This window comes from Magnolia sinica, chromosome 16 (assembly GCF_029962835.1).
Source record: "Magnolia sinica isolate HGM2019 chromosome 16, MsV1, whole genome shotgun sequence".
Lineage (NCBI taxonomy): Eukaryota > Viridiplantae > Streptophyta > Magnoliopsida > Magnoliales > Magnoliaceae > Magnolia > Magnolia sinica.
Genome location: NC_080588.1, coordinates 47,438,427 through 47,464,733, shown reverse-complemented (window position 1 = coordinate 47,464,733; position 26,307 = coordinate 47,438,427). Strand labels below are relative to the sequence as shown.

At 39.2% G+C, this 26,307-nt stretch overlaps 1 protein-coding gene across 3 annotated transcripts in view; it reads left to right on the top strand.

Moving 5' to 3' along the window:
* The window catches only part of LOC131228501 (small RNA degrading nuclease 3-like), a 44,570-nt gene that overhangs the window by 6,451 nt on the left and 11,812 nt on the right, over positions 1-26,307 (top strand). For 2 of the 3 annotated variants that reach the window (XM_058224183.1, XM_058224182.1), the window contains exons 4-8: positions 1,079-1,150; positions 17,052-17,192; positions 17,737-17,853; positions 17,926-17,995; positions 18,182-18,282. In XM_058224183.1, the coding sequence (XP_058080166.1) occupies positions 1,079-1,150; positions 17,052-17,192; positions 17,737-17,853; positions 17,926-17,995; positions 18,182-18,282 (501 nt within the window). Of the gene's footprint in view, positions 1-1,073; positions 1,151-17,051; positions 17,193-17,736; positions 17,854-17,925; positions 17,996-18,181; positions 18,283-26,307 lie in introns of all 3 variants that reach the window. The other variant, XM_058224184.1, reaches the window with a different exon arrangement.

Below are 26,307 nucleotides of genomic sequence, written 5' to 3'. Positions count from 1 at the left end.
TCTTTATGATAATCACTAATCCCAACAAAAACACAATAAACCCAGGACCATTGTAGCAATATGCCATTTTATATGATGTTTATTTAAAAAATATTCACTAAAACACCGGTCTGCATAAAGTGTTGTGTCTTTCAAAATATCAGCAAACAAGCCTTTTTGAAGCATCCGATTAAAACATGAACAAAATTGATCCAATTAGAACTGAAAAAAAAAAAACAGCAATTACAAATAAATCCTATTACAAAAATGGGTTTAAGTAAACCCTATCTCGTCCCATACCCCTCCAAGAAATACATCAAAACCTTCTCATCAGGGGCTTCAATTAGAGGTCTCTCTCTCACGCAAAAGACATTTAATGAAGGGGGAAATTATATGGTGTAGCTGGAAAAATGAGAATGTTGTAACCATCTCTCAACTAGTGGATAAATGCCCATGTTTATTGTGTGTACGGCATCCAACACGCCAACAAGTCGTGCATGAATGTGTGCTTGCCATGTTTGTATGACATCCAACCCATTCTACAAGCTGGCCCACCATGAACACACCTAGCATAGAAGTCTTGATGGATCACTGGATCCACTATCCCAACTTGTATTTTAGAGCAGTTAGGTGGCTGTTCATTATTTTTCTATGGTCTAGCTAACATGATGTTTGGATTGATTGGAATTCTTCATGGCGGCCCCAGCCTCTTACATGTTGGATGCTGTACACTTGTGACAGGTAAACATTTATGTGTTAGTCTCTCATATCCACTTGACAGGTCAACATTTATGCGCTAGTTGGATGATAAGTCGATCATGTTATCATCCAACTGGCTGTGTATGGTTTTTTCCCCCTGATTTATGCTCATACACCTGTGATCTTCCTATTTTATCTTTGATAATTGTTATGGATCGTATCTTTAAAATTTGTCCAGTTCCATGGTCTCCTATATCTTAAATTTGTCCTGTTTCATATTCTCCTATATCATACATGCAAACTGCTGTTCCATTGGATGCAAACTTTTGCAGATGTGAATAGAGTTAAGTTTTCTTGAATCTATACTGATTGTTGTTGGTTTCTTATTGTGGCAGTGCAGAGGCTGGTCCGTTTAACTATTGAACACCCCCTTTATGGAAAATATTATGACCCTATCACATCCTTTAATGAGGTCCTTTACCACTTTCATTCCTGACTTTTCTTATTTAGCTATTAATTGTATATGCTGTTATTTATCAGCTTACAATGTCAAGTGTCCTTTCATGTATATGCTGCAAGTTTTCATATGATTTTACATCTCTTTGGCTGATTTATATCATCATAGCTCTTGTCATCATATCATCATCGTCGTCATTGTCCCCTTGTCCCAGCTATCTGTGGAAGGCTCATGAGCCATGTTCCCTAGTGTGACTCTTTATACAAATTAAATGGATACTTATAATATTGGGACAATTGGATGCAAGACATCACTTTTGAGTTGTGTGCAACATTTGGGTTTTTGGGTGAATGACTGAACGTAGGAAGTATTTTGGTGATCCTATTTGTTATTTTATGCAATAGGACCAAGTTGAACCAAATCATTTTGTAGGTGGGACTTTGAATCGAGGTTCACTACCAACCCAAGAAGTTGACCTAGAACCCTAGAGTGAGACTTAAGTGGATTGAATCTTAAGTAGACAGCTTTGAACCTTGGTAGAAGACTTGGAAAATCCTAGGACTTAACTTAGGTGGACCTAAGCCATGGACAGTCCATATGTGAAATTAAACAAAAAAATGTCATTACAATAAATTACCCTTAGGTTCACACCCATGGACCATTAATGCACTTAGGCGAATCTATACTAGGTTTAAAGGCCCCAGGGGTGAATCAAGATCGATGGCTATGTGGTGATGCTTATGATAAATTTCCAATTTAGAAAGTTTATTTATGACAAATTTCTTGAATTAGTATGAAGGACAAAGAGCGAGCAATTAAGAAAACTAAGCTAGCCGTTTCGAAAAAGAAGTTCAAAAAGGAAACCAAGTGTGAGGTGTATGCGAAGGACCCCGATGGGCGTCCCTTACACACGTGGAAATGTGTTGGTAAGCGGTTCTAAATCCAAGATGCTACTATTTTTCCTAATTTAATTGGCAGGATATTATATTTGGAAAGTTCCACTATTATCGTGACTTGTGCTATTTTTGGAAGGTTCTTTATTTGGAAAATTCTTGTGACATGTTATTTGGAAAGTCCTTGTGCTATATATAATTTTGGAAAGTCTCAATGTTTTGGAAATTATTGCAAAATACTATTTTGGGAAAGTGATAATTGGAAGATTATTCTATTTTTGGAAAATTCTCTGAAAATGAGTTAAATTTGGAAAGTTGATTTCATTCATTATAACACTAGAGAGAGGAAGGCTTATGAGTGATGGTTTGGATTATTTGAGTGGCTGCGAGGTTGTTGAGAGTGAGATCCAAGAGTGATGGTGAGCTTATGAGAAACATTTATGAGTGATGGTGAGGTTATGGTACGAGTGATTTACTTGAGTGACTGTGAGGTATGCTTTGAATGAGTGAATTATGTTGAGGACTGTGTGTCCATTGGGGTGAATCCCTATGAATGAATAATTTTTATGGAATTCAGTGTGGCCAGGATGAAGGCACCTGCCCATCCAATTTTGAATGTGTGAATGTGAGCGATGTTTATGCTAAGTGATAAATTATGCTTAGTGATACCAAGTGACAATTTATGCTGAGTGATACTAAGAGATGAGTGATGCTGAGTGTAGTGAGTTGTGAGTAAGGTTTGACCAATTGGAAAAGAATTGGTCCTGGTGTAAATTGATAAACTGTACCTGAGAGTTGATAAATCATGCATATAATTCTTCATTTTTCTAAGCAATTTCACTATGATTTTCTATATTTACAAAACTATTGTTTTGTCTTGTATTCAGAACCTTTTTACTGGGCGATTTGCTCATAATATTTATTGATGGAAAAACTGTAGACTTAAGGAATAGGTTGCGATGCTCAGGAGTTGGCTAGACGTGACTGAGAGCATGGATCACTTGATGTTGAATTTAGAATATCTTAGACTATGGAATTTTGATAATTTGTTATTTCACTTGAGGATATTATGATTTGGATTGATGATAGAATAATTTGAATAAAGTTTAGTAGTTTTTACTCGGTATGCATGGTTTGGATGTGAATTTTGTGGAGTGAATGTTTATTTTTACTTTAACCCAAGTCATGACCTAAACCTAAGGCTGGGGTTAGCCTTAGCTATGGTTTTGGATTTGGGGACGTGACACTCATGAATATAACCTCACTATCACTCATGAAAGTCACTTATAAAATGGCCTCATAAACACTCCTGGAATAATTCTCACCATCTCTTAGTTTAATCACTGTTTCTGGTGGTGTAGACATGTATAAATGCAAACTTTCTAAAAATAACCCTTTTCTAGAACGTTTCAAAAATAGATCATTTCACAAATATTTTTTCAAATATTGAAATTTCCATAAATAGAACTTTTCAAAAAATTACTGTCACATGAATAAAATTTGCAAAAATAGAAACTTGCTAAATATACCAAAATCAGAAAAATACAAGGACTTGGATTTGGAACCACTCACCAAAATGTTTCCACACACACAATGTACGTCTATCGAAGTCCTTTGAATACACTTCCCGTTTGGTTTCCTTTTTAACCTCGTTTTCTTATTGGATGACTTAGGATTCTTATTGGCTCGATCCTGACCTTTCATGCTAATTCAGGAAACTTACCATAAATAGACTTTCCTAATTGGGATTTCTTTCCTAAATTATCCTTACGAGGAAAAATGTTCTCGTGTTCACCACAAAAGTCTTCAATCCTAACCTAGACTTACTTAAGTATACTAACGGTCCATTAGTGTGACCTTACAAGTAGTCTTACATTAAATTGTGTTTTTATTTAATTTTTACTATACATATAGACCAAGGTATTCAAAATCGGTTATGTAACGGCCGTAACAGCCGTTACAGAAAAACGGGCCGTAACGATCCAGTAACAACATTTTTCAAAAAATAAAAAACGGCCGTAACGGTTGATACGGGGGCTGTAACGGCCGTTATGGCCCATATCATAACAGTAATGGTGGTGGCCGTTACGGCCACCGTTGCCGTTTTGGAACACCTTGATATAGACTCCTCCTACCTTAAGTTCATGTAAGTCAAGTTATTGATGATTTGGGTCCAAAATAACCTATGAGGGTCAAGTCTATCACACTATCTTAACATTAGTGGTCCATCTCTATGGTCAAGTCTATCACACTATGTTAACATTAGTGGTCCATCTCTATAGAATAGCTATAAGTTACATACTTGGTCCTAGGTTGATGCATTGGGCCGTTAGTGGGTTTTTCTCTCAAAATAACCTAAAATCACAATGGGCTTGATTTAACCGTACTATTCTCTTGTGGATCTTCAAATGAGTCTCTCACATCGTCCAAACCCCACTTTGCCAATTCCCCACAAGTTCACTAAAAGCCCAATATTACAATTCTAGGCCCTTAAAGTGATAATTTACACTAAATGGTCCAAGTATGGTAAAATAAATGATTTTCCTAAACCGTTTCCATGGATAAGCCCAAAGTGGCCCAAAACAACTTTTATAGGAAGTGGGCTTGACTTAGGCCCATTAAGCATTGGCATGGTTTTCATTTGCTGATGCATACTAATTTACTTATTTCCAGATGTGTTCCATACAATGGGGCCCACTCTAGTGTCCCACAATCATGACAATTATATTGGGAAAGATAAATCCCCTAAGTTACCTATTCAATGGGCTAGTTTTCCAATAGGCCCAAAATGATAATAATATATAGATTTGGCCCAAAATCTTAAATCCATGTGCTTTTTAGAACTATTAATGGGTCCAATTTAGGTCATCCAACAATTCTTTTAATTAGGCCCAAAAATCACTTTTATGGCACTTGGGCCAAAACCATTGATATATGCATAGGTGATGTTGGATAGATTTCCACCCTCATGATCAAAATCATACTTTTATGGCCTGGCTGCTGATCTAATCTTTTGATCATGATGGTGAGATCTTCATTATCCAAGTGGGTCCCACTTTAGTCCCAAAAATGCCCTTAAACCTGATTTTTCTCAAAGATAGCGATTTTGTGTGTGTGCGTGCGTGTGTGTGTGTGTGTGCGTGCGTGTGTGTGTGTGTGTGTGTGTGTGTGTGTGTGAGATCATAGCCATAAATCAGAATTTTTATATAAGAAGAAATAGGCCGCTGATTTTGGTGGATACAAGGGGTCCTTAGTGGGCCCCACACTCCTCAAATACGATGGTGACAAGGCCTTTTGACGCCCACAAAGCCGGGACCCAATCCTGTCCCGAACTGTTCCAAAAACTGGTCCCAAAGTGGGACCATGCGGACACCTACACGCCACTCACGGTTTACTCTAGGACTGTGGTCCCTGGCCTATTTAGCAAAAATGATGAGCTCCCACTTCAGCCCTCATGCGGTCCACCAATCCAAGGGTGTGATTTTGAGTGAAAACAATACAATGAGATCCCTTTTTCCAATGAGTGGTTTTCTTGGGCTAAGATCATCATCTAAACGCTTTAATCATAGTGAAAAGAAGAAAACAAGAGTTATGAAGTTATTTCTACAAAATCAAAAGAAAAAGATGCTTGGGCTTACTTGGAGTTTGATTAAGGGTTGAAATAAGCCGAGGAGATTGGGCCCCACACAATGGATGGAGTGGATCCTTCCCATGCATACTCTCTCTCTCTTCCTTTCCTCTCTCCTTTTCTCTCTCCTCCCTTCCTCTCTCTCTCTCTCTCTCTCTCTCTCTCTCTCTCTCCACGTCTTAGGGGTCATATGTCTCCATGCGTGGAGACGTGAGGCCCTTTATATAGAACCTTCTCACACCAATTCCTCCTCATCTCTTTGTAATAATGTGCTGGCTTTTACTAATTTGGGAGAGAATCTGTATTTTCTTCCTTATTTAGAGACTGTGATGAGTTTTGATGAAAAACATTTTTGCTAATGAGGGCCCTTAATCCCTAAATCTCTTTCTCCCAACCAAACCTCCTCGTCACTTGAGCTATTGGATGTTTTTGAAAGAGAAGTGAAATTAAATAAAGTTATTCACTTAGTTCTAAGATGGTTTGGAAGAAAAAATAAAAGAAAAGATACATAGTGTTAGTGCACTGATTTGTGTATCCTGTTTGTCAATCACATGAGTCGTTGTGTCATGTAGTCAGTTGAGCCTTTGGAAGTTGAAGACCGAAGACACAAGAGTAGAGAGCATCAAGGAGCAAAGAACAAGTAAATGAGGTGCCGTGGTGGCTCTAACCCTTGACCCAAAATAACCCTTGAACCTCTAGATGATCTTGGCTTAAGAGGTAGACTTTGTTGATCATCCTTTATCCTTAAGAACCTAATTGGAACATGATAAGTAAGATTAGAAGAGGTGCGAAGCAGCTGTGAAAACATACGCTCAAAACAACATTTTTCAAGTGGTGCTCGATCCCATCAGGCAGACCTCGAGGGGTCTTCGATGGCATCGAACAAGAAGTTAGATATGTCCAGCAAGAATTGATTATTTAATTTGATTTTCTTGATGGCATCGAGGTCTTCTTTAATGGCATCGAAGCTTCACTTCAATGGCATCAAAGCTTCACTTCAATGGCATCGAAGACCACTCGATGACATTGAACAGGTAACTTGGATATGTCCAGCAAGAAATATATCATATTATCTGATTTTCTCGATGGCGTCGAGGTACCCTTTGATGTCATTGAAGACCACCTCGATGGCATCGGAGACCTTTCGATGGCATCGATAGAGCCGTTATTTGTCTGTTTTCTGACTGTTGGAACTCATACTTATTATAAAGGGCATTCTGTTCCTGGGCATTTGAATAAGCTTTCGATGACATCTAGCAATCTAATATGTTTTATCTTTGCTTCTCTTTCTAGAATCTACATCCGCACGACAATAAGAATGACATCCAGGATTTGCCTACCCAACATGAATTCTCCTTGAAATGGGAAATGATGAAATCCATCATTTCTTTGATTCCATTGAAATGATCTTCGGCTAAGATTTTGTGTAAGTATGCTGAAAGGCTACTTGGACAGAAATCTGAAAAGTCTTCCACTCTTTTATCTTAGGAATAGCGTGATAGTAGTATTGGCTCCTTTGTGAATGCAGCTCCTTTCAAATAGTTCATTACACATTGTAATAATATTGTTTGTTTCAAACAGTTCATTACACATTGCAAATTGCAAGAATATTGTTTGTTATCACGTCTTCTCGTTGCATTAGCAATAAGGTGAAAGATATATTTTTGTCACCATGTACACAAGATTTGCTTTTAAAATCTCTTTTCATTGTTGAGAATGTTAAGGAGGGAGGATATGGGGAGGTATGGAGCCCTTCCCTACACTCCGAGTGAGGGGCCAGAAGTGCATCTGAAACTCCCTCTGAGTCATTATCAGTGATCTCATCCAGAATCAATTCCTTCCATTCTTCCAACCTTAAAAATGCTGTTTTCTTCCAAACCTTGACCTTTTGTTTCACATATTGCAGTTTCTTTGAGAATTTAAAGCCAACCCAACCCTTGAAATTTGATTCATTCCACCATAAATCCTCCTATTTCATGAAACTGTAATATTTAATTACATGTTTTCGAATTTAAAAAGGAATTGGCCATTATATAATACCCCTGAGTCAAACATAAGTAGATGATTGTCTGATTTTGGTGCTCGAAAAATGGATCTTGGCAAGCTATGGTAATGCTTGTCCCAATATTTAGAGATAAGGAATTGATCCAGTCTACATTCTCTAGTAAGATTGTGTGTTTGTTCCATCAAGTAAATACACGAGCATCCATTAAGATGTCTATCAGCTGGCTATTGTTGATTTGTTGAAAACCTTTCATGCTAGTTGTAACCCAACTACGCTCCATCATCTTGAGGAGAAACGAATGGTGTTGAAGTCGCATGCAACACACCAAGGGCCCTCCAACAATGACACTATATTTCCATCTTCCACCCAAATATCTGCCTGCCTTGCAGCTTCAACAGGCTTGTAGACATTAGTGCAGGTCCATTGAAACCCATTCATTTTTTTGTTTGACTTTTTTAGATGTAGAAACTTCGCCTCAATGTCCTTTTCCATATCAATAATGTCAGTATTCATTTTAGTTCTTTAGAGACCAAATTTTCTCCCTTCCCTCCACACAATGCAGGATACACAACCACTCCTGGTATTCTCCTTCTTTCCCTCAACATCCTGGTATTCTCTTTCTTTCCCTCAACAATGCATGGGGTGGTCATCTTGGAGAAAAAAGGTGTGAACCATTTGAGTCTTCAAGAGATGGCAAGAGAAGACACTCTAGTGATGTTTCGAGTGAAGAGAGAGCAGATGACACTAGAGATTCTAACAGGTCTGGTTTGAGGGAGGCTTCTCGCAAAGGAATGAGGAGATTGGATAGTAGAGGTACCTGGGCCTTTAATAGAGAATGAAGTTGGGTAGAAGAGGAGATCAGGAAGAGATATCCTTCGAGGGTGAGATCTTCTTATAGGTGAAAAGTTTCCTATTCTAAGAGGTCAAGGTCTAGAGGTGGCTATAACAACGGAGGAGCGCTCTTGCTATGTAGAGGTCCGAGTAGGTGTGTTGGAGGGGTTCATGGCAAGCGATTCAATGGTAAGGAGATCAGAGACCAGTGAGCTCATTATGGGCCAACGGTGGTGAACACAGAAGGGTAGGTTGGAACCGGTAAACTTCTGGGAGGGAAGACCAAGGAAGACATGTATGCTCCTTCTTCCTCCCCTGCTTAGGATTGTTTGGTCGGAGAGGGTGTCATCTAGACAGAGGCCCGAGTATCCTTTAAGGAGGATCTTATGGAGCTTCCTCCCTTGAATTGGGGGGGGTGTCGGGGGGGTGGAGTGGCCATGCAATCCCGGTCGCTGGCTCTAATGGAATCCATGGTCCCTAGTCCGGTCCATCCTCCTCCTCCGTTATTCTTTGTTTCAGCGCGGAGGTTAAGGTTGTTCCCCATGCCATTGATAAAGTCTAGATTCAATGGAGCCCTATTGCTTCTATGAAAGAAGGTGCTTCGATTTCCTATCTTTCTTTCTGGCATTACCATTCTTGTAGTCTGTAGGAGGACTTTCTTCTTCAACAATTGTTTGATCGGGTCTTTTGGGTCCCACTCCGCCCTATGGAGTACAACAATAGAGTTGTCTTTGTCGGTCACTCTTTCTGGAATCGTCCAGGCCTTTCTCTATGTAGATGGGAGGAATGGTCTCTCTTTGATAGCTCAATGGTATGGTTCCATCTCTTCAAGGTCCCTTTGGAGTTTTGGACCAAAGAGGCCATGGTGGCAGTCAGTTCTTGCCTTGGGGACATCATCTACATTAACGAAGCTTCTCTAAGGTGGGAGGAGTTGCAACAGTTTAGGGTCTGTGAAGGATTAAAAATGCGGTAGAGATACCTCTTTTCTAGTCTGTAATGATAGGGGAGATTAAATTCGAATTTTGAAGTCATAGCTGTCGTTGTTGTCAAATGCGATCGCATATGCGCATTTGCGATTTGAATTTTGAAGTCATAGCTGTCGTTGTTGTCAAATGCGATCGCATATGCGCATATGCGATCGCATATGCGCATACTGTGGATCGAATCGCATATGCCATGATGGCATATGCAATCCTAGCAAGTATGCCATGGCATACTTTTATATGCGACCAATATGCGGTCACATATGCGAGTATGCGATCGCATAATTTCTAATAGCCATAGTGGAAGCAATTTTTATTTTTTATTTTTTCAATTTGGGGAACTTTTGCCTATAAATAGGCACTCATATCCCCTCCATTTTTACTGTTCTTTACTCCAAAGCTCTAAATCTCTTACTCTAATCTTTCTACAATTATTTCAAGTATGTTTATTTTTTTGTATTTTATAAGTTGTGCTTGCTTTTTGTAAATTGAGTTGTAAGTTATAACTTGTAAGTTTTTTCAAGTTATCCATTTATCAGTAAAATTTCTTTGTTCGAAATTTATAATAATTAGTTCTCTTTTAATGTAGCTTGATTGTTTTGTTAAAATTGATATAATATAATATAAGTAATTAAATATATAACTTAATGAAACACTCAAACTATAATGAAATAAGTAAAATAACCCAATCCAATCATGTGTACTAATTAGGCAAGTTTTTTTTTTTTTTAAATAAAAAAATAATTCATTTTTTAAAATTTTTAATATTTTATAAAAAATATGCCATGGCATATGCGATTGTGCAATCGCATATGCGAACAACATATGCTGATCACATACAATCGCATATGCGATTTGACAACATTGGTTGTCGCTGAGGGGGGCTGGGGATAATTCGCCAATCACATTCGCGTATGTTTCCACGGAGGTAGGTTGAAGGGGGTGCCTTCTTAGTCGATGCAGCCACGATCTTCAGTGGTCCCATAGGTAAGTGTACCCATGGTTCACCAGATCCTCACTTGTGCGAGTGCGTTCTAGAACCTTCGGCACGTTGAGTCCTCAACTATCTCGTTTGCGGGGGCACGTGGGACCACGATGTTTTTCGGTGGTATTCTTTTGAGACAGGCGGTGCTCCCCTCCCTGACGTCAGTCGGCTCCTTTGTTGTGAGCCCTTGATCTAAGTCTGATCCATTTGCTGGTGTGCCCATGTACCGGAAGTTCGATATTTGGTCTCATGGGGTTCCATCTGATGATGGGCACTAAAGATCGCCATATGTCTCCGTTGTGTATTATGATAAAGACATGTCATAGGCCTTGGGTGTGGAAGCGGACTTTCGTGGCTTATTCGGATTATGGAATGATCGTCAAACGACAGTTGGATGTTAGCCGATTTTTGTCTGATACGTAAGCATTTAAGGAGTTCGGCATCTCTCACCTTCTTAGGTCTGCATGCGTCAACGAAGTGGCCATGTGTTTAGTGGAAGAGGGGACACTTTAATGGAGGGCGGTCAAGGCAACTTTTTGGGCCAGCCTTGATAGGGCAGTGGTTACATGCCCTAGAGAGAGAGAGAGAGGGAGGTCACTGCCTCCTCTCCTCTAGTCTCTAGGTGGCATGACGCGTGGTTGTCTCAAAATTGGGATGGCTTGTTATTCTCTGCTTTTATGACTTTGAGGAGGATATTCGTTCAACCGACTCGGAAGCCAATGAGAGTATGTTACGTGGCACTCTTGTATAACAAATGGATGATGAAGAGCTTCTTGAGGGAGGCAGAGCTCTGATCAAGGAGAATAACTTTGATGGTTCTAATGGTTGCAACAACTCAATTCAGATCCACCTCTACCTTTTCGCTAGATTCGTAAGGTCTTCAAGAGACAGGACTGGATGTCACTACTTCCCTCCCTACACGTGTGTCTTCGCCCTATTGTGTTGTGGTCTCGAGTAATTTCATACGTGAGAGGGTGGCTTTGTTTTCTCCCATCAGTGACCCTATTGTCTTATCCCCTATTCCTTTTGACTGTTTCCATTCTCCTCATTGGTCTTTTTCTCTCCATTAGGATTCCCGTCCTTTGGTTATTCCTCTTGGGTCTTTGGTTGCTGTGCAGTCTAATGGCTATGGTTCCTTACCTCTAGTTCCCTTCTTGGTAGAGGTTGCTCCTTGGATTCCTTATCAGGGGGTGGGTTCTTTGGTAGACGGGCGTGCAGCAGTTGACCCTAGAGTGTGTGGTGATGCTCTGGACATAGTGCCCCTTCAGGCAGCGTTCTATAAGGATAATTTTCACTTTCCCCTTAGTAATGAGCTTTCTTCGGCCTTCTCTACCAACAATTTAGGGGGTCTAGTAGCTTCTATCAAAAGTAAAAGTTGGTTGAGGGATGCCATATGCCATGTTGCTAGGCGTCTTGGGGTGGTGTTTGGTAACCAGGATAAGGACTATATAGCCCTTCTCCAGCTGATGGAACAAAGGGGTGTGCGTCCTTTGATGGAGGTTTTGAGAAGACCCCCGAGGTCCCTTAAAGGCTGTAGGGTGCCTCTAAATTTTGGAGCCGACTCGATGGGGCAGCTTGATTCTTGTCCTTGGAGTGAGAGGAAGTGGAGAGGTATTAGCTTGGTGTCCTAATGAAGATATTGTGCTGGCATGTTAGAGGGCTCGATTGCCCCCAAAAGTGTATCCAAGTTAAGTCTGTCTACAAGCGGTCCAAGGCTAGTCTAGTCGTGTTGTAGGAGTCCAAGCTCCAGTTGGCGGATAAGGATCTCATGGAGTTTGTCTGGGGTAAAAGGTCAGTTGATTAGGAAGTTGGGGTGTCAGGGGTTGTCGTTGTGATTTGGCACCCCTCTTTGGCCTCAGAAAGATCGTTGGATTGGGGTTTGCTTGATTCATGTAGTTTTTGAGGTCTCCACAAGTTTTAGGTGGGTCTTTTATTGGGTTTATGGTCTAAATCACCCCTCCTTGTGTCCTCTTTTTTGGGATGAGCTTTCCTTGGTGTTAGCCAAGTGGCCCCTCCCTAGGGGGGTGGTACTAATGTAGTCTGGTTTGTTCATGAGAAGCTTCATGGGGGTCTAATCTTAGCTAGTATGAGGGGTTTTGCTGATTGGGTTCTAAAGCATAGTCTGGTGGACGTTCCAATGGGAGGGATGAGGTTTACTTGGTCCAACCGTCAAGCTAATCTAGCTATGGCCTTGCTGGATAGGTTTTTGGTCTCTCCGTTAGGTCTCCTACATTGCCTCTCTTGGAAGTTGGAAGATCAAGATTCAAGCACTTTTAAGTTTCAAGGAAGATAACTTGTTGATTTTATACAATAATAAATAAATAGCTTGTTGATTTTGTTGTTACTTCTTGTTAATTATATTGTTGAATTTCGATGACTTGATGTTTAATTCATTGTTTAATTGATTTTTTCTCTCTCAAATGTATTTTAAATATGTAAAATTAGTTATGTATTAACTTAGAAAAGTTTCCCTTAATTTCTTATATAATTTTAAATTTTTAAAATTTTCCTATTTATATATATATTATATATATATATATATATTAGTTTTTCGAAAATTCGACAACATTGTTTCAAGCTATTCAAAAAATTGAAGTTGTTGAAATATAAGCTTGTTTCTTGGAAAAAAGATGTGTTTGGCCCCATAAAGTTGGAACTAGATTCTTTGTTGAGCAACATTCAAGCTCTGGAAATAATGGAGGAAAGCGAGCTACTCTCAGAAGCTGAGTGTGTTGAAAGAGATAAGTATTCTTCTGAGTACCAATCTAGGGTTAAAAAAGAGATCAAAGGTACCAATGTTCTAGGGTTGTTTGGTTAAAAGAAGGTGACAAGAATACCAAATATTTCCATGGTGTAACCATTGCCAAAACGAGGACCAATTGTATCTCCTATTTGGTGATGGATGGTAAAAGATTGGTAGATAAGGGTCCTATTTGCAATGATGTGGTTAAGTTTTATCAGTCTTTGTTGTTGGATGAGGGGTATCAAATCCCTAATATTAATAATCTTTTGTTTTAGACTCTTTGTTTGGAAGATGTTGATTCTTCGGAAGCCCATGTCCGCATCAAGGAAACTAAGTGGTTTGGGATTTGGGGAGGGATAAAGCCCGGTCCCAATGTTTTTTATCGCCTTTTTTTTTTTTTTCAATATTTCTAGTAGTTGGTTAATTTTGAGATTTTTTGTTTTGTTTAATTAATTAATTAATTAATTAATTAATTTTATTTAGGGCATTTAGATACTGAGTTGGGGTGTTCTTTCTTTGCCCTAATTCCTAAGGTAGAGGGAGTTGACAACCTCAAGAATTTTAGGCCTATTAGTGTAGTAGGGAGTCTTTAGAAGATTGTTGCAAAGATTTTGAGCCAGAGAAACATGGTTGTTCTCTTGAAGGTAATATCGCCCTTTCAGAGTGCTTTTGTGGCCGGAAGGTATATTCTTGATAGCACTCTGTTGAGTCATGAATCTTTGGACTTGTGTCTCATGGTAGGCAGATAGGGTGTTGTTTGCAAATTAGATCTTGAAAAAGCCTATGGCCATGTTGACTAGTCCTCAATTACAGTGTTCGAAATATCGGTATCGCGTTACGTATCTCATTCTTGGGATACGGATACCTATCGGTTATCGCATGGGATATATTGGTTGTATCGTGTAATGTATTGTTGTTGTTAGAAACATAGTTGAATTTTTTGGTGATTGTTAAAAAAGACATCAATACACACTTATAAATCAAAACATTACAAAAATAAAGTGCACATAATAGGTTTTCTTTGTATGGGGTCCTAATCTATGCGTTGTCTAACTGAATTGATGCAAGTATGTTCAATGTCTATTCATATCATTTATAAATATAAGAAGACGTGTGGAAACACAAGCAATACATTCAAAAGCAAAAGAAGAATCACTAGATTAGGTTACGTACATGTTCGATTTGATGTTTGGACACGAAGTTTGCAAACGATTTGCGAGAAATTTGGAAATTTTGATTTTTTTTTTCAATTTTCCGCAACTCGGCCCATCTCCTCCAAATCTCGAAATCGAAGCTCTCAATCCGTGATTTTTCATGGGATTTGTAACAATTTGACACTAATTTAACATGATTTATAGAAAATAAAAGGATTGAAATTTGAAAATTCTCAGCAAATCGAACATGTGGGATATATCACACTACTTGTGCGTTTCGTATCGCATTGGTGGGATACAAGATATATTGTGGGATATATCAGCCGATATCGTCAATATTTAAAACACTGCTTGATTATATGCTGGGACATTTGGGTTTTGGTGAGAAATGAAGTGGATTGGTTCCTACGTTGCATTTGCTAAATTTTTTCTGTTTGGATCCATGGCTCTCCTTTTGGTGTTTTTTTTTTCTTAAAAAAAAAGCTACTAGGGGTCTCCGCCAAGGGGTTCTCTTGTCTCCTGTCCTCTTTGTTGTGGTGGTTAAGGCCCTTAGTAAAATGTTATCAAGGGGTCAATCTAAAGGCCCTTAGTAAAATGTTCTCTAGGGGTCAATCTAAAGGCCCTTAGTAAAATGTTATCTAGGGGTCAATCTAAAGGTCTATTTGAAGGTTTTATGGTGGCTAACTTTCCTCAAATCATTAACCGTCTTCAGTTTGTTGATGATATGATTCTTTTTTGTGAGGCTTCTAGTCTAAAGTGGTAAATCTGTGGATAGCCATCAGATGGTTTGAGGTAGTTTTTTGCCTTAATATGAATTTAGCTAAAAGTGAGCTTCTTGGGATCAATATTTGGTAGTATGAGGTAATTCAACCAGTAGATGTTTTTGGGTGATTGGGTGTGGCAAATCGGGGTGGGGGATTTTAGCCTTTGAAGGAGGGTGCTTGCTGCTAAATATGGGTCCTCTATGAGCTGGTGGATTAAGGAGTCTTCTCTGTATAGGGCCTTCTTCATCTGGAAATCTGTGGCCGTTGAGCCCCCCTCATTGGCTAGGGGGGTTGTCCTTTGCTATCAAGGAGGATTCTAGGGTGAGATTTTGGCACGACGTGTGGTATGGTGATGCTCCTCTGTTAGTGTCCTTTCTTTCCCTCATTAGCCTTTGCCCGATGGTAGATATCTCTGTTGCCAGTTGTTTCTCCCACGAGGAGCTTGGGGGAATTTGGCTTCCTTGCCGAAGGGATCTGAATGATGTTTAATATTGTGACCTAATGGATCTTTTGTCAGGTCGCGCCAGAGCAGGGGGTGCAAGATTCGCTCGTCTGGCGGTTTAGCAAGTCTTGAGCATTCTCAGTGAAGTCTTTCTACTTGAGGCTTACCTAGCATGGGTTGGGGAGCACTAGAAGCCACACAACCAGCCTTTGGCCCTATGGTGCACCTCTGAAAATCGCTGCTTTTGCTTGGTTGGTTGGAAGAAACAAGATCCTAACCATCAACAATCTGCGCAAAAGAGCCTTCATCCTCCCAAATGCCTGTCCACTCTGTTTGAAAACCGAAGAATCTGTGGATCATCTGTTCATCCGCTACTTTTCTTGTGCAGTTTGGTCTGGGATTCTTCGATCTGCGAGCCTTGATTGGATGGTGCCAAGTTCATTACTTCCAAAACCTTTTAGGTTCAGAGATTGTGGTGTGTAATTGGGTAGCCTTGTATATTAGGGAGTGGGCTCCCTAAGGGTGTTGTTCAGGGATTGTCTTTCCGTTTCTTCTTTTTCTGTTTTCTTTGGTTTGTTTTTGCTTTGTATCTTCGTCTCTTGTTTGTTTTACTTTTTTTGGCCACTGGCCCTAAAAAAGCTGCTTCTCTTTCAAAAAAAGAAAAAAAAAGAAGAGAAGAAGAAGTCAGTATCCCAAATAGTTACATGGCCCCCTGATCTACCCCTTGCAGGAAGGATGGTCCAAGCACATTGCCCCCTCCCCATAATTGCTTAATCGTCAACCTCAAAATCTGTTCCATTTGTGTTTCATGAATACGGATAAATATGAATTGTTTAGTCTTTAAGTGTTTCTCATTCCTCCCCATCTTTTTTCAAGCTGGGAACTTCATTTTTTCCCATAATTTACTGAGCATTTGAGCTTCTGGACTAACGCATTTACTCTTGTTCCTGCCTTTTTGCTTTGCTGGTACCTATGTGTTCGAATTAAAATTTTATGAGGAAGCGGTAACATTTTCTTCTGCAGTTGTTAATGGTGTTCTTGTGTTCGAAACCCCATTAATTTTTCAAAGATTTCTGAATGGAAACAAACATTAATTCATCAATTTTAGTTAGCAAGTTTCTTGCTGGATGTGGTAGGATGCACCATTGAATTGAATTGCAATAACTACTTCAATCAAGTGGAAAGGAACAAATTCTAACCATCTTCCATAGTATTCAATGAGGAGCCTTCTCAAATTGCAGTTACATCCTGTATTGTTCAGATTGGAAGTAATTGATATTGCAATTTGGAGCATAGTGCTGCAATACTAGTTGAAAGAAAGGTAATTGCAAATTGATGATTTCCACATAATTAAACTAATATTGCAATTGAATTTTATGGTGCATCCAAACACTGCCTTTATCAGCTTCTTAGGTGATCTGGCTTGCCCTTCAATCCTTTCTGAAGCATGTAATATTCTGATAATCTTATTGCTGGGATGTGTGACAGGAGTGGGTGGTTACAAAGTTAGGAAAAGTTTCAAAGGCAATAAAATCAACTGCAATGATAGCTGTTGACTGTGAGATGGTTCTTTGTGAAGATGGTACAGAGGCAGTAGTGAAAGTTTGTCTCGTGGATCACAATTTGGTGGTACTTTTTGCTGCCTAGTTCCATTTGTTTTGCAATAGAAGTTCTTCTATAATTTGCATGATGTTTCTATCCTGAAAAATTTCCTTTTAGGATTCTTGTAGGTGTTACTGTTTTAATTTTGAGTCAGTTATTATCTGATGATCAATTGAATGGAATGTTGCTCTTTGGTTTATGAATGGCAATGGTGCTCTTTGTTATGAATGGCAATGGTGCTCTTTGTTTGAACCCTGCAATGTTACAAAGGAGCCTCACCCATGTGTAACCTAAGCTGTTCATTTGGTGTGTCACATTGTTTTATCCAATATCTCCCATCAGATGATCCACATTAACAGTAGCCTATTTGGATGGTTAGGGTCATCTGCGTGGGAGTTTCAGCACATCTCCCATCCACCATGGTCCCTACAATATGAATGATGTGGGTCACCAGACTGCATGAATATGTATGTACTGTTTGTTGGGACACAAGTAAATGCTCAATTGAAATTTGTACATTTCCTCTTCAACTTTTTTTGAGTTGTTTATGCTCTTGGTGTGTCACTTTCAGGTTAAACTCGACAAACTTGTAAACCCTAATAAAGCTGTTGCTGACTACAGAACTGAGATTACTGGAATTTCTGCTAAGGATTTGGAAGGAGTTACCTCTTCTTTGGTAGATATACAGGTATTGTAAGTTGTACCTGTTAATTGCTGGCTTCTGTATTTTCTTTTACTGACTGGTCTTTGCATTTTGTAGAAATCTTTGAAGAAGCTGTTGTCACATGGGACTATTTTAGTAGGCCACAGTTTACATAATGATCTACAAGGTATGCAAAGGACCTTGTCACTCTTGAAGAAGCTCTATTTAATCAATTTGTTGAAAAATCCAATTAGTAGTTTCTTTCAGCGATCCTAATTGACATTCGTACGTTGTTGTGGGAGTGTTCTTTTCTAATGCTTCATGCTTGTGGTTTGTTCTCCTCTTTACTTTTTGTTTTTAATAATTTCTACAGCACTAAAACTAAATCATGCAAGAGCGATTGACACGTCATTTATCTTCAAATATCTGGATGAAACTACTCACATTACACCTTCTCTGAATAATCTCTGCAAGGTAAATTTCGGAAAGTTACTTTTTCTGCAACTCAGTTATCTATTCCCACTGTTTAGACATTCCATGTGTCCACCATGCATTGATGGATTGAAGGCTGAAGTTCATTTGGATTTATGAATGATCTTTCATCCTCTGATTTGGTGTAGTTTGTTATGTTTAATATCAAATTAGGTGTAGTTTGTTATGTTTAACATCAAATTAAGTTGAGGTTCGACATGGGGTCTGAAAATTCCTTAGCAGTTGTTGTTTTTCTTTTTTAAATCAAGTTTTTCACAGTTGCATGCAGTGTTCGAAATATCGATACTATCGGCCGATATATCGGCCGATATTATCGTTATCGGCCCCCAACGAGACGATACCTAGGCGATAACGCCCGGAAGATACCAAAAATGCAAAAATTCAGATATCGCACGCACGATATCGCCATGCGTATGGGTGGAGAATAAAAAAAATTTGAATTAGAGAAAAAAAAGGAGAAATCGGAGAGTACCCGCAAAGATTGGTGATCGGAGGTGGGCCATTACGATATATCTATGGGGATTTCTCGGAGATTTCGGCGAGAAATCTGGCCAGATTGAGGAACCCCTTCCTCTGGAACGAGAATCGTCGCTGTTGCGATCGTCGGAACCTCTGCGTGCGTGAAGGAGAGGGAAAATGAAGAAGAAGGGCGCGGAGATGGGGTGAAAAGGGATTTTCGATTGTGCGGTGGGTTACGGAGTACGCTCCTATCGTACTCAATAAACTCAGTTGGGCCAACCTTTAATGTATGTAGTCTATCCACGCCATCCATTCGTTTTCCCATCTAATTTAAGGGCTTGATCCCTAAATTTAGGAATTTTAAGGGCCCACCTTAAAGGAGTCACTCTTTCCACTGTTTTCTATGGTGGGGTCCACTCGAGCTCTGGATCTGACCCATTTTTTGGCTCATGCCATAAAATGATCTCTTCAAATGTATAGACGGCGTGGATACAAAAAATACATCATGGTGGGACCCACGTAAGTTGGTCACGTGGCATTGGGGCCGTCAATGACGGAAACAGATTGGATACTCCCCCTGACACTAGCCCGTGGATGGTGGTCGGTGCTTTGTGGGCCCCACAATAATGTATGTATTTCATCCATTCCGTTCATACATTTTTAAAGATCATTTCATGGCTTTATCCCAAAAAATAGAGGGATATAAATCTCATGTGGACCACACCACAGGAAAACAATAGTGATTGGATATCCATCATTTAAATCCTCCTAAGGCCCACTGTACTTTTTATTTGACATCAAATCTATTGAATAGGTCATAAAGACTGAGATGAAGGGAAAAAACAAATATCAGCTAGATCCAATACTTTTATGGACCCAAAAAAGTTTTTAATGGTCAACGTTCATTCCACATTGTTACCTGTAATGTGGTCCAGTTGATATTGGAATATATCTAATTTTTTGTGTAATATCATAAAATGATATATAAAAATGGATGGACGTCATGGATGAAACACATACATCATGGTGGGGCCCACAGAGCACCGACCATCAGCCATTGGCTGGTGGAGTAGCCAATCCGTTTCCGTCAATGACGAAACGTCATTGACGGGCGACATGGTACGCTGGTACCGAGTAAACTCTGTTGGGCCACCGTGATTGCACGTGGTTTATCCATGCCGTCCATTCGTTTTTATCGATCATTTTAGGTGTTCAGCCCAAAATTGAACCATATCCACAACTCAAGTGGACCATACCACAAGAAACAGTGGAACTGTTAATTTCTACCGTTGAAACCTTTTTAAATCCCATAGTGATGTTTGTTTGTCATCCAACCATATATTTATTTTTTCCCTTCATCTGGGTCTTTATGACCCAATCAACAGATTGGATGTCAAATAAACAGTACAGTGGGCCTTAGGAGGATTTTAATGGTGGATATCCAATCATTATTGTTTTCCTATGGTGTGGTCCACATGAGATCATATCCTTATAATTTTTTGTATCAAATACTAAAATGATCTGTAAAAATGGATGAACGGAATGGATGAAACAAATACATTATGGTGGGGCCCACGGATCTGAGATGAACTGAAATCACAAATATTAACCTGATTCAAAACTTTTATGGCTCCACGAATATTTCGGCTGTGGATGTTCAATCCTTACGTTTTCAGCCCATTTGAAAATTGGATCCTGTTCATTTTTGGCTCTTTGTTCTAAAATGATCTCAAAAAACGGATGGACGGAGTGGATTACTCACAAACATCACGTTGGGCCCCATTTAAGTTTTCAGCGCCGAAACTTCCTGCAAATGGCTTGCGCAGGAAACCCGCGTCCTTCGATTCTCAGGACGCGTAGCCAGACCGGCTACTAAAGTGACGTCACTAAGTTCTGTGTGGCCCACCATGATGTATGTGTTGTATCTACACCGTCCATCCATTTGGCTAGATCATATTACGGCATGAGACAAAGAATGGGTCAGATCCAAATCTGGAGTGCACCCCACCATAGAAAACAGTGGGGAGAGGGACGCCCACCCTTGAAACCCTGATCATGGGTCCACTATGATGTTTATCTGAGATCCAACCTGTTTATAATTTAAGTCAGACATGAAAAAAAGGAAAAAACAACTTTCAGCTTGATCAAAGACTTTTGTGGCCCTTAAAAATTTCTAATGGTGGGCGTCACTCTCTCCACCGTTTTCTGTGGTGGGGTCCACTCGAGCTTTGGATCTGACTCATTCTTTTTCTCATGGCCTAAAATGATATCTTCAAATGGATGGACGGTGTGGATACAACACATACATCATGGTGGGCCCTTCAGAACTTGGTGACGTCACTTCATATCCCTGTTAATCATAAGTATATTTCTCAAATTTTACTTTTTCAATTATTCTCTGTCTTTTCAATGAATTGGTTGTGTTTTCATACATGACTATAATATATTTATAAATATATGCATTCAATTTTAATATAGTTGCATTAGTTCAGTTAAACATCGCATGACTTAGGACCCTATACAAAGGAAACTTATTATGTGTATATTTTTTTTGAGATGTTATGATTTAAAAGTGTGTATGAAGGGGTTTTTTAACAATCCCCAAAGTTTCATTAAAAAATTCAACCATTTTCCCAATGTTTCCCTATGTTTCCCAAAAAGTGCGATAAACTATGCGATACAAACGATATATCCCGTGCGATAACCGATACGTATTTGTATCTCAAGGGTGCGATACATTGTGCGATACCGATATTTCGAACACTGGTTGCATGTACTACAGGATTCAGAACTATTAGTGATCCTTCAAAGTATGATAGTTGAGGAGTAACTTCTGTTTCCTGATTTGATACTTTAAGAAAAGAAATCTCATCTGATGATTGTTTGCCATGCATGCATTTGACGGTATCAGATCCATTGCTCATGGAAACATCTCAAGTAGTTAGGGTGGCCTGGGCCATGCAAAATCAATATCTCGTGTAGACCCACCCAACCCAATAGGCCCAACCAATCAGTTCCAAACCCAGCCCCAAACCAGCCCAGGCCCAGGTTGTTTGCAACCTTAAATGTAGAGCTTGAATGTGGTGTGAATTAGCAGTTGGTGGGAAATGAAGCAAGAGGGTACAATTTGCATTTGGAGTGGAGCGGAAAACAGAACCCACACCAAGCAGGTCCCATTGCCCTTTTCTGCTTCTGAAGGTCCTGAATATATCTCACACGGCCCTAGTGAATCTTGACCATTGAACTGGGAACTAGCAAATGTACCCTAAGGCACTTGTTAAACATATCTTGGTGGTAATGTATGCCTTTCTGAAACAAAAAACGGTTTGATTTCCTTTGGGGAAGGGATTTGGAAATGAGGGGCAAACATGTTTATTGAAACTAGGTAAATGTTCCTGCGAAAATGTTGACACGTGTAGATTGCTCCACATGCATGTACAATTAGATAAATTGCGTATAGAGTATTACAGATACATTGTACATAGACAGATAACATCTGTCATGAATTATAGACAAATTATGTATAAGTTGTCATGAGTTCTTTTGTGTCTATTATTAGTAAAGGAGAATAATATAATTGAGTACAACCACCTTGGTTTGTATGCCTATTCTCTCCTCCAAACCCTTATCTTTCTCATTATCTTTCATTGGAAATGTCATGGTATAAGAGTCAAGAAAGGAATGAGACAAGAAAGAAAATGAAAATAGAGGCACCCAATGTTGAGAGTGGCAGAAAAGTATAAATATGGAAGGCCTCAAAATATATATAAAAAATGATAAACAGGAAGCAAAGCAGTGAGGAAAGCTAGCTATAAAGCATATGATGAAATTTATGATAGGTTAAGAACAATTGAGGGGGAGCAAGATATCTACAAAATAGCAAAAGTGAGGGAGAAAGGTAGAGGCATAAACTCCGTAAGATGCATCAAGGTTAAGGATCAGTGGGCCTTGGTGAAAGATGGAGAGATTAGGAAGAGGTGGAGAGTCTACTTGGAGTGGTTGTCGAATCATGAATGTATATGCGTGCACAAGGATAGAATAAGGAGGGACTTTAGACCTTGAGGCATTGGGAGAAACATTGGGCTATCATAGAATTTGGATAGGGAAACTAAAGGTAGCCATAACGAGCTCAAGGGAAAGGTTGGGGAGGCAAATGATATCATATACCTATAGAAATGTGGAAGATGTTAGGTGAAATTGAATTAATTTGGTCAACTACTATTTTCAATAAAGTTTGCAAGAAAAAGATACTGGGTGAGTGGAGGAAAAGAACTGTACTCCCAATTTACAAGAACAAGAGATGCACGAAGTTGCATCTAGTATCAAGGGACCAAACTTCTAAGATTGTGAAGCTTTAGGAGAGGGTGGCGGAACAAAGATTAAGACAAGAAACAAGGGTATTGGAAAATCAGTTTGGTTTCTTGTCAGGGAGAGCAACAATTGGAGCATTTACAAAGACAATTGATGCAGAAGTATTGATATAAGAGAGCATCTAGACATGGTTTGCTAGATTTGGGGAGAGCATAGGATAGAGTACCCTAAGAGGTTATGTGGTGGTTGATGCGTATCAAAGGGGTCCGAATTCGATATAATAACACCATTAAAAGACATCCAGGTGTTGTTACAAGAGTGAGAATGTCCTGTGCGGAGAGTTGGAGGCTATGGAGTTCCCTCTAGTAGTGGGTCTTCTTGTTTGGGTCTTCATGAGTTCTTTTGTGTCTATTATTAGTATGAATTCTTCCCTGATTTTGGCCTTGATCTTGAATCTTCTACCTCCAATCTTTGCAAATCGAGGATTTCAACTACTAGGAGCAGAGCTCAGTTTGAATAAATCCAGAAGAGACTTACTCCAGTCATCTACTTCCTCTCTTCTTCCAGCTCCATCTTCTCCCTTCTTCTCTGCAACTTCTCTCTAACTTTTCTCTAATTCTTTCTCGTTTCTCTTTCTTGAAATTGTAACTCACAACATAAGAATTCTGCCTTTCAAAAAAAAAAAAAAAAAGAATTCTAGGGATCAAAGGCCACGTCCTCTTGAAATGCAAGGCTATTTATAGACTTTGTGATGGCAATCTTGCAAAATGAGAGAACAAAATGGGCATTAATAAGCGTAAAAGGAAAAAAAGAGAGCTTTAACAATTCCGATCCTTGGATGTAGGTACGATATTGTAATTGCTCAGATTTGAGGATAATGTTTGTAACAAAGGAATCTTTAGAACTCTCTAGATTAGAGGGTAGTTTTGGGATTTTTGTTTTTACCATGGTATGTATGCATTTCTTAACTAATCTGGGTTTAAATACATGTTTGATTACACAAATCACAACTAGTCAATGCAAATTTGGGAGAGAAGCTTGGTTTAATCCTGGGGATTTGAAACACAAATGGCAAACTGTAAAAACAAAGACAAAGTCATGCAAGACCCTTCATTGATGCGGGCCATGGATCTCATCCTATGCTCGTCCAAAAATGAGATTTGTATAACACTGGAAAGCTCTTTTGACCTCCACATAATGGTACAAAAATCGAGCGTAACCATGCATGATATCATCCAAATCATGGCAGAAACATTCAGTTCGTGCCCAACGCGTCTAGGCAGCATGACAACATTCACTTGTGGGGCTAATAACTCAAAATCTATAAGTCTGATCTGTGAAATTTCACCACCATTACATGGATCTTTTCAATTATTTCATGTTCAACCCAAGAATCCTCCAAATCTGACTAAAAACGAGGGGGATATTGCGTCCTATAGATCGCTGTCCTGCCACGCAATGTCAAACAAGTAAATTCTACTAGTTCATCATTCTGACCCCTAATGTTACTTAAATTGCACTTCATATACTCTGTTTTTTTTAAAATTATTTTTTTATTTTTTAAAAAATCCCCCCTAAATAATTATTTTTTTTATTTTTTTAATTATTTTTTTATTTTTTTTTAAAGGTGATGATTTCATTAAAAGGCCGCAACCAAAATTTACAAAAGAATATAAAGAAACAAAAGGAAACAACAACTACCAATCCAACGGGAATTGGTAACAATTACCTGATCCCAACATCCATTCATTAACTTAAGTTTTAGCCTTCCTAAAAACATATTTTGCTCCCCCCTTCTTATTCTCAAAACAACGACCATCCCTTTCTAACCATAATGTCCATAACCCCACTAAACAACTCAGCTTTCAAATCCTTTTCTCTGCTTTACCTATACCCCCTCCATGCCATGATAGAAGAAAATTATCTATAGATCTTGAAAGCACCCAAAGCACCCCGAAAAGTTGGAAAAAAGGTTCCCACACCTCTCTAACAAAAGAGCAATGAATGAACATTTGATTTACTGATTCCGCATTTGGAAGAACCAGATTCCTCTTGCAAAGATTGTCGATAGTTGGCACCTTGTTCCTACCAACAAACCAACCAAAAACCGCTACCTTCAACAAAGCACCATATTGCCAAACATGTCGTTATCATTTTCCCCATCTTTGCTTAGGACCCGATATAATGATTCAGCTGAAAATTTCCCCGATTTATCTTTTAACCATCTTAATGAATCCGTACTAGAATCGACAAGGGAGACCTGATCCAACACTTGCAAAAGGCTTGTAAACTCTTGAAATTCTTCTTTGCCAAGATTCCTTCTACATAGAACAGCCCAAATTACTTTGTCACCCATGCATGAGTAACAAGAACTAACCTTCATATCAACTTCCGAAGCTAGCCCTGATAGCCTTGGAAATCTAGCGCTCAAATTACTGTCTACTAACCACCTAACCTCCCCAAAGTGAATATTTTTTACATTCCTAAACCCTTTGTTTTAAGGACTCCACCCCAAACCTCCACACCCATTTCTCTAATAGCGCTAGGTCCATCTCATCTAACTTTCTCAACCCTGCCCCTCCTTAATTCCTTTGTTTGCACACCTCTTCCCACTTCACAAGATGAAACTTGTGTTTCTCTTCCGATCATTTCCATAGAAAATCCCTCATTGGCTTTTCCAAAACGTTCAACACCGACTTTGGGCACTTGAATAATGACATAAAATGAACTAGAAGATTCGATATGGATGCTTGAATCAAATTCATTCTCCCACCCATAGATATATGTCTCGCCTTCTACCTAGACATCTTCCTTTCGCATTGCTCGATGACTGTGTCCCTCATGTGCCTTGCCGATTTACTGATACATAGTGGAAGCTCAAGATACATGGTTGGAAAAGACCCCTCCCTACAACCTATGATGGGCACAAAAAGTTGAGATTTTTCTTTAGAAAGACCAACCCCAAGAATCTTGCTTTTGCTAACATTCACCTTCAAACCGGAGACCACCTTGAAACTAACAATGATTGACCGAAGATTCTGCACTTTTACCACATTTACCGTATAAACCAAAAGCGTATCATCCGTATATTGGAGATGCAAAATCTGAAATTTTGAACTTTCCAACCCAAATCCTTCCACCAATCCTAATTCCTCCTTTCTCTAACATTTTGCTAAGGGCCTCCATCACCGACACGAACAAATAAGGAGATAATGGGTTGCTGATTCAAGATAATTA